The 14,592-nt window shown below is 40.0% G+C and overlaps 1 protein-coding gene and 1 non-coding gene across 5 annotated transcripts in view; both read right to left on the reverse strand.

Annotated features, from left to right (window-relative positions):
* The window catches only part of RAB3GAP2 (RAB3 GTPase activating non-catalytic protein subunit 2), a 114,138-nt gene that overhangs the window by 39,675 nt on the left and 59,871 nt on the right, over positions 1-14,592 (reverse strand). For all 4 annotated transcript variants that reach the window (XM_051820585.2, XM_070055336.1, XM_051820587.2 and 1 more), the window contains 9 exons: positions 13,665-13,764; positions 12,838-12,936; positions 6,670-6,818; positions 5,821-5,900; positions 5,600-5,689; positions 3,574-3,713; positions 1,396-1,612; positions 684-827; positions 383-465 (listed from right to left, as the gene is read on the reverse strand). In XM_051820585.2, coding sequence (XP_051676545.1) covers positions 383-465; positions 684-827; positions 1,396-1,612; positions 3,574-3,713; positions 5,600-5,689; positions 5,821-5,900; positions 6,670-6,818; positions 12,838-12,936; positions 13,665-13,764 — 1,102 coding nt within the window. The remainder of the gene's footprint in view (positions 1-382; positions 466-683; positions 828-1,395; positions 1,613-3,573; positions 3,714-5,599; positions 5,690-5,820; positions 5,901-6,669; positions 6,819-12,837; positions 12,937-13,664; positions 13,765-14,592) is intronic.
* Positions 9,205-9,334, reverse strand: LOC127483622 (small nucleolar RNA SNORA36 family). The gene has a single exon (XR_007910060.1). It is a non-coding gene; the product is annotated as a small nucleolar RNA SNORA36 family (small nucleolar RNA).

Genomic DNA, 14,592 nt, shown 5'->3' on the forward strand with positions numbered 1-14,592 from the left:
GGCTAATCCTCCACCTAGCGGCGCCGGCACACCGGGTTCTAGTCCCGGTCGGGGCGCCGGATTCTGTCCCGGTTGCCCCTCTTCCAGGCCAGCCCTCTGCTGTGGCCAGGGAGTGCAGTGGAGGATGGCCCAGGTGCTTGGGCCCTGCACCCCATGGGAGACCAGGAAAAGCACCTGGCTCCTGGCTCCTGCCATCGGATCAGCGCGGTGCGCCGGCCGCAGCGCGCCGACCGCGGCGGCCATTGGAGGGTGAACCAACGGCAAAGGAAGACCTTTCTCTCTGTCTCTCTCTCTCACTGTCCACTCTGCCTGTCCAAAAAAAAAATAAATAAATAAAATGACAGAACAATATGCTTTATTATTTTTACTAAAGGATGCCTACCAAGATTGGGAGATTTCGTTTTCAATAAGGCTGACAGTTTCTTCACTAAATGCATATCCTTGGCTCGTTCACTCTTCTTATCACTAAAACAATAAATACAACAAAATCTTACAGAATGTCAAAATGCTTTCCTCCTACTTATGGCTCATTCCCCCTTTCTTTTTATTTCCTATTTAATTTTAAACATAGCAGTCTGAAGACTAAAGCAGCAAGAACAACAAAATAAAGGCGGCATAAGTCCTAAGAGAAGAGGAAGAGTGAGCAGAGGAACATCAGTCAGCAGACACTCAATAAGCCTTACCTCAGTGCCAAATGGAAAGGAACATTCACCGTTTTCACACTTCCAGACACAGGGTCCACAAGACAGATCTGGTAAGTCTGTGGCTGCCAACTCTGACTGATAACATTATTCAAGCCCATTATTTTATAGCCAGGATACAGTAACCTAAGGAAATCACACACCAATGTGGCAAAACATTAGCAAAAGGAGAAATATCAAAAGGTGCTTTTAGTATAGTTAGAGAACCCTACAGATTTACAAGTTTAGAGAACTCTACAATATTACCAATTCAGGAGCTTTAATGAGGTAAGTAAATGCTGACACCAAAACATAAGCAAAGCAGGACTCAACTGGCAGAGTAAAAGATTCTACAAAATTAAATGAACACAATCAGGCCCATATTTGATGGCAAACAAAACATTCACCTCACTTAACATCATCACTAGGAGAATCTGAAGGAAGTTTTCCTTTTCAGTCTAGACAGCATAAGCAGCACCAAGCTGACTTAAATTCAACAGCAAAATGATGGCATTTTGCAATAGCATTTCTTTATTACTAAGTACTTCATCCTTAATTATGTACCAGGCACTCACAGGAAAAGCCATAATAAAGGACATTACAATTCCCACACAGCTTGCAGCCTAATGAGTAGCTTTAACAAAAGCTTTATTTTAATAAAAGCATTCCTGTATTTCTTTTTGTAGCCTGCAAAATGCCAGGGTTTGCAGCTTACCTGCAGTGCTTTCCCACGTTGAAAGCTCCTACTCTAGGTCCCTGCTGTGTGCTCCACACCTCTAGAATTCCCCTTCGTGGGGCATAAATCACGAGGAACTGAGCTACTCGACTTGGACCCTGAGTATTTCCAAAGGGGGAAAAGTCCACCTTTTCTGGTACCCTTTCGTGGAGATCTTCTACAATTTGAATCCATCCAATTTGTGCATCACGGTAGCCTTGGATACAGAGGACAGGGAAAGTTAATTAGTTTATTAATCAACGTTCAGCAGCAGCCTCCAGAAGCATTTTGGAATATCTACAGGAGAGTGGTAGAGTATTATCTTTTTACTTTAAAATATCTTAGACAAGATAACAATAAATATAATAAACATTCAATCTGTCACCAAGCCTTATCAAATCTTAGTATTTTGCTTTATTTGTTTCAGATCACTTTTTTTCTTTAAAAAGAAAATAGTGTAGCTATAACTGAAGCCTCTTGAGTGTTCCTGCCTGCTCTCATCTCCATCTCTCCCTCTCTTTAAAAGATTCCCTCCTTTAAAAAAATTCTGGGGGCCGGCACTGTGGTGTAGGGGGTAAAGCCACCGCCTGCAGTGCTGGCATCCCTTATGGGTGCTGGTTCCAAGTCCAGGCTGCTCCACTTCCAATCCAGCTCTCTGCTGTAGCCTGGGAAAGCAGCAGAAGATGGCTCAAAGTGCTCGGGCCCCTGCACCCATGTTGGAAACTTGGAAGAAGCATCTGGCTTCGGATCAGCCCAGCTCTAGCCATTGTGGCCATTTGAGGAGTGACCTAGAGGATGGAAGACTTCTCTGTCTCTGTCTCTCTCTCTGCCTCTGCAACTCTGCCTTTCAAATAAATAAATTAAATCTTAAAAAAAATATTCTGGGGAGATTATGTTTGGCTTTAAGATAAAAGCCCATTTAAAATTTAAAAACAAAAACAAGTTGATTTTCTGCTATTCAAGCCCCTTGGCAGTAGACAGAGGGAAAACATGGGCTGCATGGTGACATGAGGAATTCCCTGTGTGAATGAAGAAGCAGCAGCTAACACTATCTTCAGTTTTAGGGCACCCCCTCTCCTAGGCAATTGATGCTACCCTCCCAAGCACACAATGTAAAAGAAAACTGCACCAACTGCAGAAAGACAGGTAACAATGCCAGCAACAAGATTACCAAAGCAAATTTGGGCAAATTGGTACAGCTGTATTTTCTCACCTTCGATTATGTTGCAGAGACAAACACCAAGAAATGATGGATGTACAGCACTGAAACTTGCTTCTACAGATACTTCAACAAGTAGCAGATAAAACAAGTGCCTGTCACTGTACAGATTCTTTGGCAAGAACATGATAGGGACCTCAATCTGGTCCAGAGTGATTTAATATTCTCAAATCTATTATTCTTTACACCATAAAGATTGTACATTAATTATGGTTTCCAACACATTGCTATTCCAGATGATTTTAAACAATGTAGTCTCCCATCTTCTTAAGTCTGGACATTTTATTTTACTCAGGTTTACAATGTACCCAGTTCAAAGGCACTTTCAAGTCTCTCATAACTAAGTCCTGGCTAATGTACTGCATGTAGATAAAGACTGGAAGGACTTTGGGCAGTGTCTTCAAAGTAGACTCGACTGGCAGGAGTATCTTCTCTTCTCTTCTCTTCTTGGAAAGCAGAGAAGGTGGCTGGCCTGAGACCCTGCGTAGGGCAGCTATGTGGAAGCAGACTGGGTTCCTTAGGATGCTGTGGTGACATCACGTCAAACCAATAACTGAGTCTGCTGCTAGCAGCTGAATGAAACTCCTGCTTGACATAGTTACTGATAAACCAAGTGGACTGATCCAAGCACTAGGATGTGACATTTGGCACAAGCATGGCCTTGTGAAGGGTAATGAGTATAGCTGGGGCAAGAAATTGAATTGAGAAATTGATGACAGTGAGAATTTAAAGACTTAAAGCATATAAGACAGAGGTTAAAAGTGCCTATGAGGTGTTCAAACTTATAAAATGATTAATACTGGATCAAGTGTTGCCAATCTGAGTTCATTTTGACACGAAAAGAAAAACCTGAAGGGTTAAACAGCATTCTTAGCTAGAGGCTGAAGAATGATAACATTGCTTAATGTTAAGAGAAAAAAGTGAATAAATGTTTTCTATAGATTTTTGTAAAGAAGTACCTTTCCACATGCGTATTGCAATCCCTCTAGATACATCCAATAAAATAACTCTCCCAAAATCATCAGTTACTGCTGCCAGTGTGTTACATGGAGACAGACATATGCTTTCACCATGCCGTCTAGAATCTGGAAGTCCAAATCTGGTATTTAAAAGAAAAAAAAAAAGCTCAAATCACATTCCAATCTATAAATACATAAAATAATGAAATGAAAAAATAAAATAGGTGACAACTATCTTTACCTAAAGAAATATGAACGTTGCCTAGCTTACCAATTCATTTACTGGTTAATCACACCTAATATTTGCAATCTAAAATACATAAAAGAAATGAAATTAAAATACCATCCTATGTTGGTTTCTATACAGATTCCACAGCCTTTTATTTCTAGGGAATAGAACTGTAACTATCTTTTCCTAAGAAACATGTCATACACAACAAGACCCTCACAGCCAATTCAATTTTAGAATACTTTGCCTCTACACAGACACCTTTTGTCTATTTTAAGTTCTTGTTTCAACTTAGTTCACTTTTATATTAGATATCATAAATTGCTGACACCAGTGTATCTTCTTTTTTTTTTTTTAAAGACTTATTTATTTATTTGAAAGAGTTACAGGGAGAGAGGAGAAACAGAAAGAGAGAAAGAGAAATCTTCTATCCATTGGTTAACTCCCCAAATGGCTGGTCTGAAGCCAGGAGCCAGGAACTTCTTCTGGGCATCCCATGTGTGTGCAGGGGCCCAAGCACTTAGGCCATCCTTTGCTGCTTTTCCCAGGAGCATTAGCAGGGAACTGGATGGGAAGCAGGAACATGGGACTCGAACTGGCATCCATATGGAATATCAGCACTACAAATGGTAGCTTAAACTGCTGTGCCACAGTGCCAGCAGTGTGAGCATTTGGAAAGTGGACCAGCAGATTAGAGTTCTCTCTCTCTCACTGAGCATAGGAGTTCTCTCTCTTCATCTAACTCTCCCTAAATTTCTCAAATAAAAATAATAACTAAATAGTTATCTCTAAAGCCTACTGGTTTATCATCAACCTTGTTAGAACTGTGAGTAAAATAAAAAGAACCAGGAACACTCACTTGAGAGAAGTCCCTAAGAAACATGTTCAAGCTATTTTTTTTTTAAGGAAAAGAGTTTATTGGGGGCAACCCGGCAGACTGGAGGGAAGGGGCGAAGAAGGAAAAGAGGGAGAAGAAGAGTGTAAAAGAGAGACACAGAGACGGAAAGGAAGAGACAGACAGAGAGAGAGGAGAGGAGAGAGAGCAAGAGAGAGAAGGTGTTCAAGCTATTATAACTATTGGGTCCTGTGGCTAATTTCTTGATTCTTGGGTGAACTGAGGACATGTGATATGTTACAACATAGTATTTTAAAATAAGATGAAGAAATCCTTAGAAGATAACATTGAGTAAATTTTAATAGCAGTTAATTAGTTGGGTCCCTTTAGGCAAAGAACATCTAAAGGGGAGGGGCTATATTGTCTTTCATGGTGGTATTTTGTATTTGGTGCTTTGTAAAATGTTTTAAAAACAAAATCAAGGGGGCTGGTACTGTGGCATAGTGGGTAAAACCAATGCCTATGATGTTGGCATCCCATAAGGGTGCTAGTTTGTGTCTTGGCTGCTCCATTTCCAATCCAGCTTCCTGCTAATAGCCTGGAGAAAGCAGCAGAAGCTAGCCCAAGTGTTTGGGCTCCTACTACCCTTTGGGAGACTGGATGAAGCTCCTGCCTTTGGCTTGGCCCAGGGCTAGCTGATGTAGCCATTTGAGAATGAACCAGTGGATGGAAGATCTCTTTGTCTCTCCCTCTCTCTGTAACTCTGATTTTCAAAATAAATAAATATAATCTTTTTAAAAAAATCTTCATCTCATGGAGTTTACCTTCCAATTGGGTAAAAATCCCACATTAATGACCATCAAAAGTTCCACAACCTCATGAGATCAGCAAGTTAACTAATAAGCACACTGAAAGACCATGAATTTCAAAGCACTAAAATTTGAGAAGCACAACAGACTTGCCTTACAGCTAATGGAGTAGCTGGTTCAACCTTCGGCTTTTGCTTCTGGACAGCTTCTTCTTCATGCTTACTTTTCCAACCAAGCCAACCACTGAAAAGAAAGGACATTTACAACAAAAGTAGAAGAGCTTCCAGAGTGTGAAGTGCAGACTCTCAAAATATAAGTTAAAACTAAGCTAGATACAAATTAGAGACTTTTAAATTTAATTTTTATGTAATTACCTGGCAGCATTAAATAAAGCAGAAGTGAGTTTACTTGCAACTGCTAGTGCAACATGAGATAATAATGGTTGTGTGCTTCCCTGAAAAGCAGAGCATTTGAAAGAGAAGAATTAATAGCTTACAAAGAAACAATAAACAATGCCAACATTAAAATGTCTTGAAAAGTTGTAAAGGTTGAACTAGTAGTATTTCAGCTTCTTTCAGAGGGCACACTAAAACTTCATTTTAAGTGCAATAAAAGAAAAAGTTTTAATGATAGTTATAAAATCACTAGTAGTCTATTTTACCTTCACGGTTTCCTTATTTTAATTGTAACTTAATTAAAATAAACCCTAAACCAGGGCAGTAAGACAGCATTGTTGTAGCTGGGCTAAGGATTTCTCATCTACTCATAACTGGTCCTCTCTCCAACCCCTGCTGCACATCCCCCACCCTGCCTGCCCTGCTTTTAAATAAATTTAGATAGTTTGGACAATTTTGAGGTTTTTTGTGAGACATCAGAGCTGCCAAATTTAACACCTAACCTATCCCTATTTAAGGAAGCAATTTTCACCACTTACATCAACTATAGTTGGCAGCTTTTTCAGCCTTTAAAAATGCTCATTTACTCATATCCCTGATGAGCTGACAGCATTAACACTGAACTTCTGACTACTGCAACAGTAGTTAGACAATTTGAGGCTTCAGAAACAAGAGGTTTGTTTGTTTTACTTAATCTAAAGAATTTAGAAGAAACCTAGTTGAGAAATGTAAACTTCTTCATTTCAGGCTAAGGAACTATATATAATTTATAGACAAGCTGAAAAGAGTGGCCTGGCTCATAATCACAGTCACTGATGAAACTCATACCTCTAAAGCATAGAAGAAGCCCGTAAATGGATTGGACCCTACAGTGATGTACTGAGACATGGCAGGTGGACTGTTTTTAATTGCTGCATTAAATCCACCAATATTGGAGGCAGTCTTCATTTGATCAAAGGGGGACAGAGTCATAATACCTAATGATAAAAAGATAAAAAAAAAACCACATCATTTGAATGCAGTGAAATGATACTGTCATTGTAGGTCATTTGGGGAGTGAACCAGCAGATGGAAGACCTTTCCCTTTGTCTCTCGCTTTGTGTCTAACTCTCTCTCTCTCAAATAAATAAATAAAATCTTAAAAAAAGAGAGATTTATTTATTTATTTGAAAGTCAGAGCCACACAGAGAGAGAAGGAGAGGCAGAGAGAGAGAGAGAGAGAGAGAGAGGTCTTCCATCCACTGGTTCACTCCCCAACTGGCTGCAAAGGCCAGAGCTGCACCGATCCAAAGCCAGGAACCAGGAACCAGGAACCAGGAACCAGGAACCAGGAACCAAGAACCAGGAGCTTCTTCCAGGTCGCCCCGAGGGAGCAGGGGCCCAGGGACTTGGGCCATCTTTTACTGCTTTCCCAGACTATAGCAAAGAGCTGGATCAGAAGCAGAACAGCCAGGACTCGAATTGGCACCCATACAGGATGCTGGTACTGCAGGCAGCAGTTTTACCCACTATGCCACAGCACCGGCCCCTATTCTTTTCAGTCACTCTTAATATTCTATTCTGTGGATATATCACAATTGATTCAACATACTGAAGGACATTTAGGTTGTTTCACATAATTTTGCACTACAAAGACTATTTCTTTTTTTTTAAAGATTTTATTTATTTATTTGAGAGATAGAGTTACAGTGAGAGAGAGAGAGAGAGATAGAAAGGTCTTCCTACCATTGGTTCACTCCCCAAATGGCCACAATGGCCGGAGCTGCACTGATCCAAAGCCAGGAGCCAGGAGCTTCCTCCTGGTCTCCCATGTGGGTGCAGGGGCCCAAGCCTTAGGCCATCTTCTACTGCTTTCCCAGGCCACGTCAGAGAGCTGGATAGGAAGAGGAGCAGCTGGGACTAGAACCGGTACCCATATGGGATGCCGGCACCGCAGGCAGAGGATTAACCTAGTACACCAAGGCGCCGGCCCCACAACATACTCTTAATTAGTCTCCTAGCTTTCCACTATAAACCGCTCTCTAATTAGCAACAGAGGAGATATCTTTAAATGTAAACCTGCATTTAGAATCCGTTAACATCCAATGCATTTAGAATATTTAGGAGACCCAATTTCTTTATCCCTATGTAACTGATCACAATGGATATATATATATATATATATATATACACACACACACACATACACACACACATATATATATATATAAATTTTATTTATCTATTTGAGGCAGAGTTACAGACAGAAAGGGAGAAACAGAAAGGTCTTCCACACTCTGGTTCACTCCCCAAATAGCTGCAATGGCCGGAGCTGAGCTAATCTGAAGCCAGGAGCCAGGAGCTTCCTCTGGGTCTCCCATATGACTGCAGGGGTCCAGCACTTGGGTTATCTTCTACTGTTTTCCAGGCCATTAGCAGAGAGCTGTATGGGAAGTGGAGCAGCCAGGATATGATCTGGCACCCATATGGGATGCTGGTGACGCAGGCGTAGGTTTAACCTACTATGCCACAGTGCTGGCCCCCCACAATGGACATCTTTTACTTTTTCTCATCTGCCTTCATTCTTTAAAATCACATGATCTTTTTTCTGTTTCTTGAACACTCTGAGGTCTTAAAGGACCCTAGGCCCACAGTCTTGCCACTTCCTCTGCCTAGAATGCTCTTCTTACAGGTCCTCCTGCAGCTGACTCCCTCTCACCCTTCAAGTCTTTTTTTTTTTTTTTTTTTTTTTTTGACAGGCAGAGTGGACAGTGAGAGAGAGAGACAGAGAGAAAGGTCTTCCTTTGCCGTTGGTTCACCCTCTAATGGCCGCTGTGGCCGGCACGCTGCGGCTGGCGCACCGTGCTGATCCAATGGCAGGAGCCAGGCACTTCTCCTGGTCTCCCATGGGGTGCAGGGCCCAAGCACCTGGGCCATCCTCCACTGCACTCCCTGGCCACAGCAGAGAGCTGGCCTGGAAGAGGGGCAACTGGGACAGAATCCGGCGCCCCGACCGGGACTAGAACCTGGTGTGCCGGCGCCGGCCTAAACCCTTCAAGTCTTAGTCACTTCCCTGGAGAGGCCTCTCCTCACTATTCTGTCTACAGTACCTTCTTCCTTTACTGTTTATCATAATTTTCGGCTTATTTTCCTCATGATGTTGACTAACATTTTGACATTACCACATTTATTCACTATGTTTTATTATTTTTCTTCCCTTGACCAAATTAAACCTTTTTGAGGGCAGGGTTTCTCTGTCTCGAATTTCTAGCACTAACATTAGTACATAGGACATCACAGGTATTCACTTACTTGTTAAATGAATTCATCAGATTTTACATAAAGATGTACGTACATTAAGTTTACTGCACATTTTGTTTTTTCACTTGTAGGCTGGGGATATATGAATAGAATAACATTTTCTATCCGATGATTTTCCCTAGCCAGTTTCAATGTTCCAAAGTTTAATTACCAGATCAGGGAAACTCCCTGAACTGAACTCAACACTTTGGAGCTTTGTGGGTTTTTGTTTGTTTGTTTGTTTTTTAAAGATTTATTTATTTATTTGAAAGGCAAAGTTAGAGAGTGGGGGGAGAGACAGAAATAAATCTTCCATCCTCTGGTTCACTCCCCAAATGCCACAACAGCCAGGGCAGAGTCAGGCTGAAGTCAGGCGCCTCGATCTCCCACATGGGTGGCAGGGGCCCAAGTACTTGGGCCATCTTCTGCTGCTTGCCCAGGCACATTAGCAGGGAGCTGGATCAGAGGAGGAGCAGCCAGGACTCACATGGGATGCCGGCATCAGAGGTGGTGGCTTAACTGGCTCTGCCACCATGCCGGCCTTATTTTGTGGCATTTTTATGTTAGCAATAAAGAAAAGACATGTTGAAATGTTGAATATTAAGGTATTACAGGAGTATTCCACGCAAGAATGATCCAGTGAACAGAAAAGCATGACTAGTGTGTCAGATACCTTCCATTAACCCATCTAGAGTCACACTCCTTCTTTTACTCACTGCTCTCTTTCAGAGGCCAAAGGACACAGACCATGCTGACTTCTAATCGGGATCAGACAATGGAAAGCCCTATTAGGAGATCAAAGAGAGAAAGGACAAAACCAGGGTATCAATTTCCCTGGCTCTCTCCCTAAAAAGATGCTGTGACCCTTGGACACGTCATCCTGCTCTTCAGGATGCTCTCTCTATTCATTATCCCCGAGTGCTGGAACTGCTCCCTGCCCTCATCTCTCAAGGCCTAAGAGAATGGTTAACAGTTTGGCTGCTAAGAAAGCCTGGCATACTATACTATTCCCTGTGGTTTTCTCCTATACCAAATCTTTATTTACATAGTCTCTCTGTAAGTAGACCTCCCTTCAATTGTCCTCTCAAGTATGCCACCTGTCTTCTATTAGGATTCTGATGCATAAAATGTATTTTTAGCAAAATTGATAGGAAGGGCTGCTTGTGATATATTAAGAAAAGGCTGTTATATATTTCATATTATACAATCCTATTTATGAAAATATTATCTCTTTATATGACCAAATGCATATTACATATGAACTACACACACACATGCATATACCCCAGTCTGTAAGGTTACCAAAACACGAATAGTGAGTCTCTCTGGACACTATAAATTAAGGGATCTTTTTCTTTTCTTCGTTATGTATTATACATATACATATGGGCATGTGTGTTTGTGCGTGTGTATATATATGTATATAAATATACTATTTGAATTTCTTAACAAGCATTTACTATATTGTCAAACAAAAAATGTATTTTTAAATAACATTTTCTTTTCCACCCTCATTTTATTATCTTAACTCAGAAGCTCATTACTTCTTACTGAAATTATAACAGCTTTCTTACTAGCCCCAGTTTCTAGACTTGCCTCCTCCATCCTAGACTCTAAACTGCAACCACAATAGCAAATGTGAAGATGGTTTTCTCTTGCTCAGAATTCGTCAATGGTTCTCAATATGGCTAAGAGAAAGCTCTAAATGAAAATACTTAGATAAGATATCCCTCTACATATTATACTACGTCTTTCAAAATCTGACTCCTCTCCACATACTGGGCTTCATTCTTGCCAGTTATCCCTGGAACTCACTGTTTCTTCAGCACACCATGCACTTTTACCCTGACACCTATGTACATATTCGCTAAAAAGCCGCCTCTGTCTTGTTCTCTGGGTCAACTCCTACTTATTTTCTCAACCTCAGATTAAAATCAAGCTTCTTCCCTGATGCTCTTAATGCTAGGGGCTTTCTCCTCTGCTCCTGCTACAGTTGGTCCACTTGTATACTCCAGCAATTGTGAGATTAAAACTCACATATCCAGAGAGCAGAGATCATGCCTTTTCATCTATGTATTCTCAATACCTAACATAGTAAGCTCTCAAAAAGTGGCTACAAGAGGGAATCAGCTTTTATTTATACTGTAACTTAAAGGTTACATTTTAAAAAGACTGATTTATATGGTTTCTATATGGCCCAAATCTGAAAAAAATTAAAATCAAATAGAAACTGTCTTAAAACTGTATAATCTTGCTATTGCTGATGTGAAATCTTTATTAGAATGACTATTTATTTTTCATAGAAAGCTTTTATTTAATATAAATTTCATAAATACAACTATTGATTATAGCAGTTCTTCCTCTCATAGTTGCCATCCTACTCCCAAACCATCCCACCTCCTACTCCCTTTCCCATTCCATTCTTCATTAAGATTCATTTTTAATTTTCTTTATATACAGAAGATCAACTCTATACTAAGTAAAGATTTTAATAGTTCGCACCCACACAGACACACAAAGTATAAAGTACTGTTTAAAGACTAGTTTTACCATTAATTCTCATAGTACAACTCATTAAGGACAGAGGTCCTACATGGGGAGCAAGTGCACAGTGACTCCTGTTGTTGATATAATAATTGACACTCTTATTTATGATGTCAGTGATCGCACAGGCTCTTGTAATGAGCTGCCAAGGATGGAAGCCTCTTGAGTCCACAAACTCCAACATTATTTAGACAGGGCCATAATCAAAGTGGAAGTTCTCTCCTTCCTTCAGAGAAAGGTACCTCCTTCTTTGATGGCTTGTTCTTTCCACCAGGATCTCACTCACAGAGACCTTTCATTTAGGTCATTTTTTTGCCACAGTGTATTGGATTTCTATGCCTGAAATGCTCTTATGGACTTTTTAGCCAGATCCAAATGCCTTAAGGGCTGATTCTGAGGCCAGAGTGCTATTTAGGGCATTTGTCATTCTATGAGTCTGCTGTGTGGCCTGCTTCCCACGTTGGATTGTTCTCTCCTTTTTAATTCTATCAATTATTATTAGTAGACACTTGATCTTATTTATGTGATCCCTTTGACACTTAATCCTATCTTTATGATCAGTTTTGAACTTAAAATGATCACTTTAACTAGTAAGATGGCATTGGTACCTGCCAACTTAATGGGATTTGGAGTCCCGTGGCAAGTTTTTACCCTTAGGGGTAAGTCCAAGGGAACGTGACTACTATTTCTTAAAGACTACGATGATCTGATTCTGAACTAACTTTTATATGTCTCTTTAAGGGCAACGTATTTCTTCACATAAGAATAAATGCTGGGGGGCTGGTGCTGTGGCATAGTAGGTTAAGTCTCTGCCTGCAGTGACGGCATCCCATATGAGCACCTGTTTGAGTCCCAGCTGCTCCACTTCCAATCCAGCTACCTGCTGATGGCCTGGGAAAGCAGTAGAAGATGGCCCAAGTGCTTGGGCTTCTGCACCCACAGGGGAGACCTGGAAGAAGTTTCTGGCTCTTCGCTTCGAGTCGACTCACCTCTGCCTGTGGCAGCCATTTGGGAAATGAACCAGCAGAAGGAAGACTTCTATCTCTCCCTCTGTCTGTAACTCTGCCTTTCAAATAAATAAATCTTTTAAAAATGATAATTTCTAATAAATCAGATACTTTGATCAAAATGTATAAGCAGTAATTACAAAAAATGTGAACTAGTAAGACTTACCAATACTTGCATGATCAATAATAGTGTCAATATCTTGTAGACCCCATTTCTTATAAGCTAAGGGTGGTGGCTGTATGTGTTCATTGCCTGATGCTGTAGCTGTCAAAGATAAAAATTAGATAATCCAAACTAAATTATAATGGAAAAATGAAGTTTAACAAAAAATAATTAAAAATATAAAAATCCTTCATTTAAAATTTCAATTAATGAGTCAAAGTAATGGAAACAAGGCATAAAGTGAAACGTATTTAAATGTCAACAATACTCATAAAAGTACATTGAAAAGAGTAAATTGTCAAAAGATATTTAAAACACTCAGATTATTAAAAAAAAAAAAACTAGAAGACTACTAAAAATCAAGCTGAAATCAAATTGCAAGTGATTACTGAATAGGCAATTTCTCTTCCTGACAAACTGGGGAAAACCTTGGGTACAGCACCTGGAGTTTAACTCAGTGAAAAACTAAAAACCTGACATACTTGGCAGAGCACACATACACCAAGTGTTGAATCTAGGCAACTGGGGTTAGACATGATAGAAATGTGTTAACAGCAACAGCATTTCCAGAAATGCTTTTCTCTATTCAGAAGTGTTCCATATTATCAAAAAGGAGCTGATGCTGACTCCCTATGGGTCCTGCCTACTAAAAATTCCCCCTGCACACACTTGTACCTTTGCACCAATCTAGAGTTTCCATAGAGCACTCTGACATCTATAGCAGCAGACTATTTTCCTTAACTCTAGTTGGAAGGCTTTTTATTTAGAAGACACAACTATAAATAAAACAAACATTATCAGAAGTTAAATATTTCTTGCCAAAAGATTACCTTTTGCTACCTGATTTCTACAAGCACGAAGAGACTGGAAAAGGCTAAACCCATCAATAGTCACAATGGCAGCTGGATATAAGATACTCAACTCTTCATTCTATTTAAGAAAGTAGAAAACATTAATTTTTCTTAAATGTATATGCCAAATGAGCATTTTAATTATACCTGAATGTCAAAAGAAGGTAATATAAAAAACACTGTGACTAAACCATCAACCATCCAATACACAAGCAGGAACAGGCAGAGGAACAGTAAAATTAGATGGAAAGTCAATTTTAGAATACTTTTTGGATACAGACTTAAAATTCTCAATTATGAGCTTTTTGCATATGGTGAATGCTTTCAGGATAGATAGTGTAACAAAAATTTATAATTTCACAAAAATTAAATAGTCATGGCACAGATAGAAACAATATATAGAAATAGGAAGAAGAAAAAAAACTCACCTGAAATCCCAATATATACCTTCAAATATATTCATATATTTTTGGATGCGATTATACCACATATAGTAGTCTATAATTTTTTTGTTTTTAAGATTTTTTATTTTGAAAGTCAAAGTTACAGAAAGAGAGAGAGAGAGGGAGAGACAAAGAAAAACCTTCTGTTGGTTCACTCCCCAGATGGCCCCAACAGGTCGAAGCCAGGTGGCAGGAGCTTCATCTGGATTTTCCCACATGGGTGGCAGAGTTCCGAACACTTAGGTAATCTTCCTCTGCTTTAGCCAGGCCATTAGCAGGGAACTGGATTGAAAGTGGCAGCTGGGACACAAACTGGTGCCCATGGAAGATGCCAGCATCACAGGCAGCACTATACCCACTATACCACAACGCCAGCCCTTTGTTTTTTATTATCATATAGCAATGGTATTTTTCCACCTCCATAAGTAAACGAATCATTTTTTGGTGGCCATATAATATTCAAC

Source organism: Oryctolagus cuniculus, chromosome 13, assembly GCF_964237555.1.
Source record: "Oryctolagus cuniculus chromosome 13, mOryCun1.1, whole genome shotgun sequence".
Classification (NCBI taxonomy): Eukaryota; Metazoa; Chordata; class Mammalia; order Lagomorpha; family Leporidae; genus Oryctolagus; species Oryctolagus cuniculus.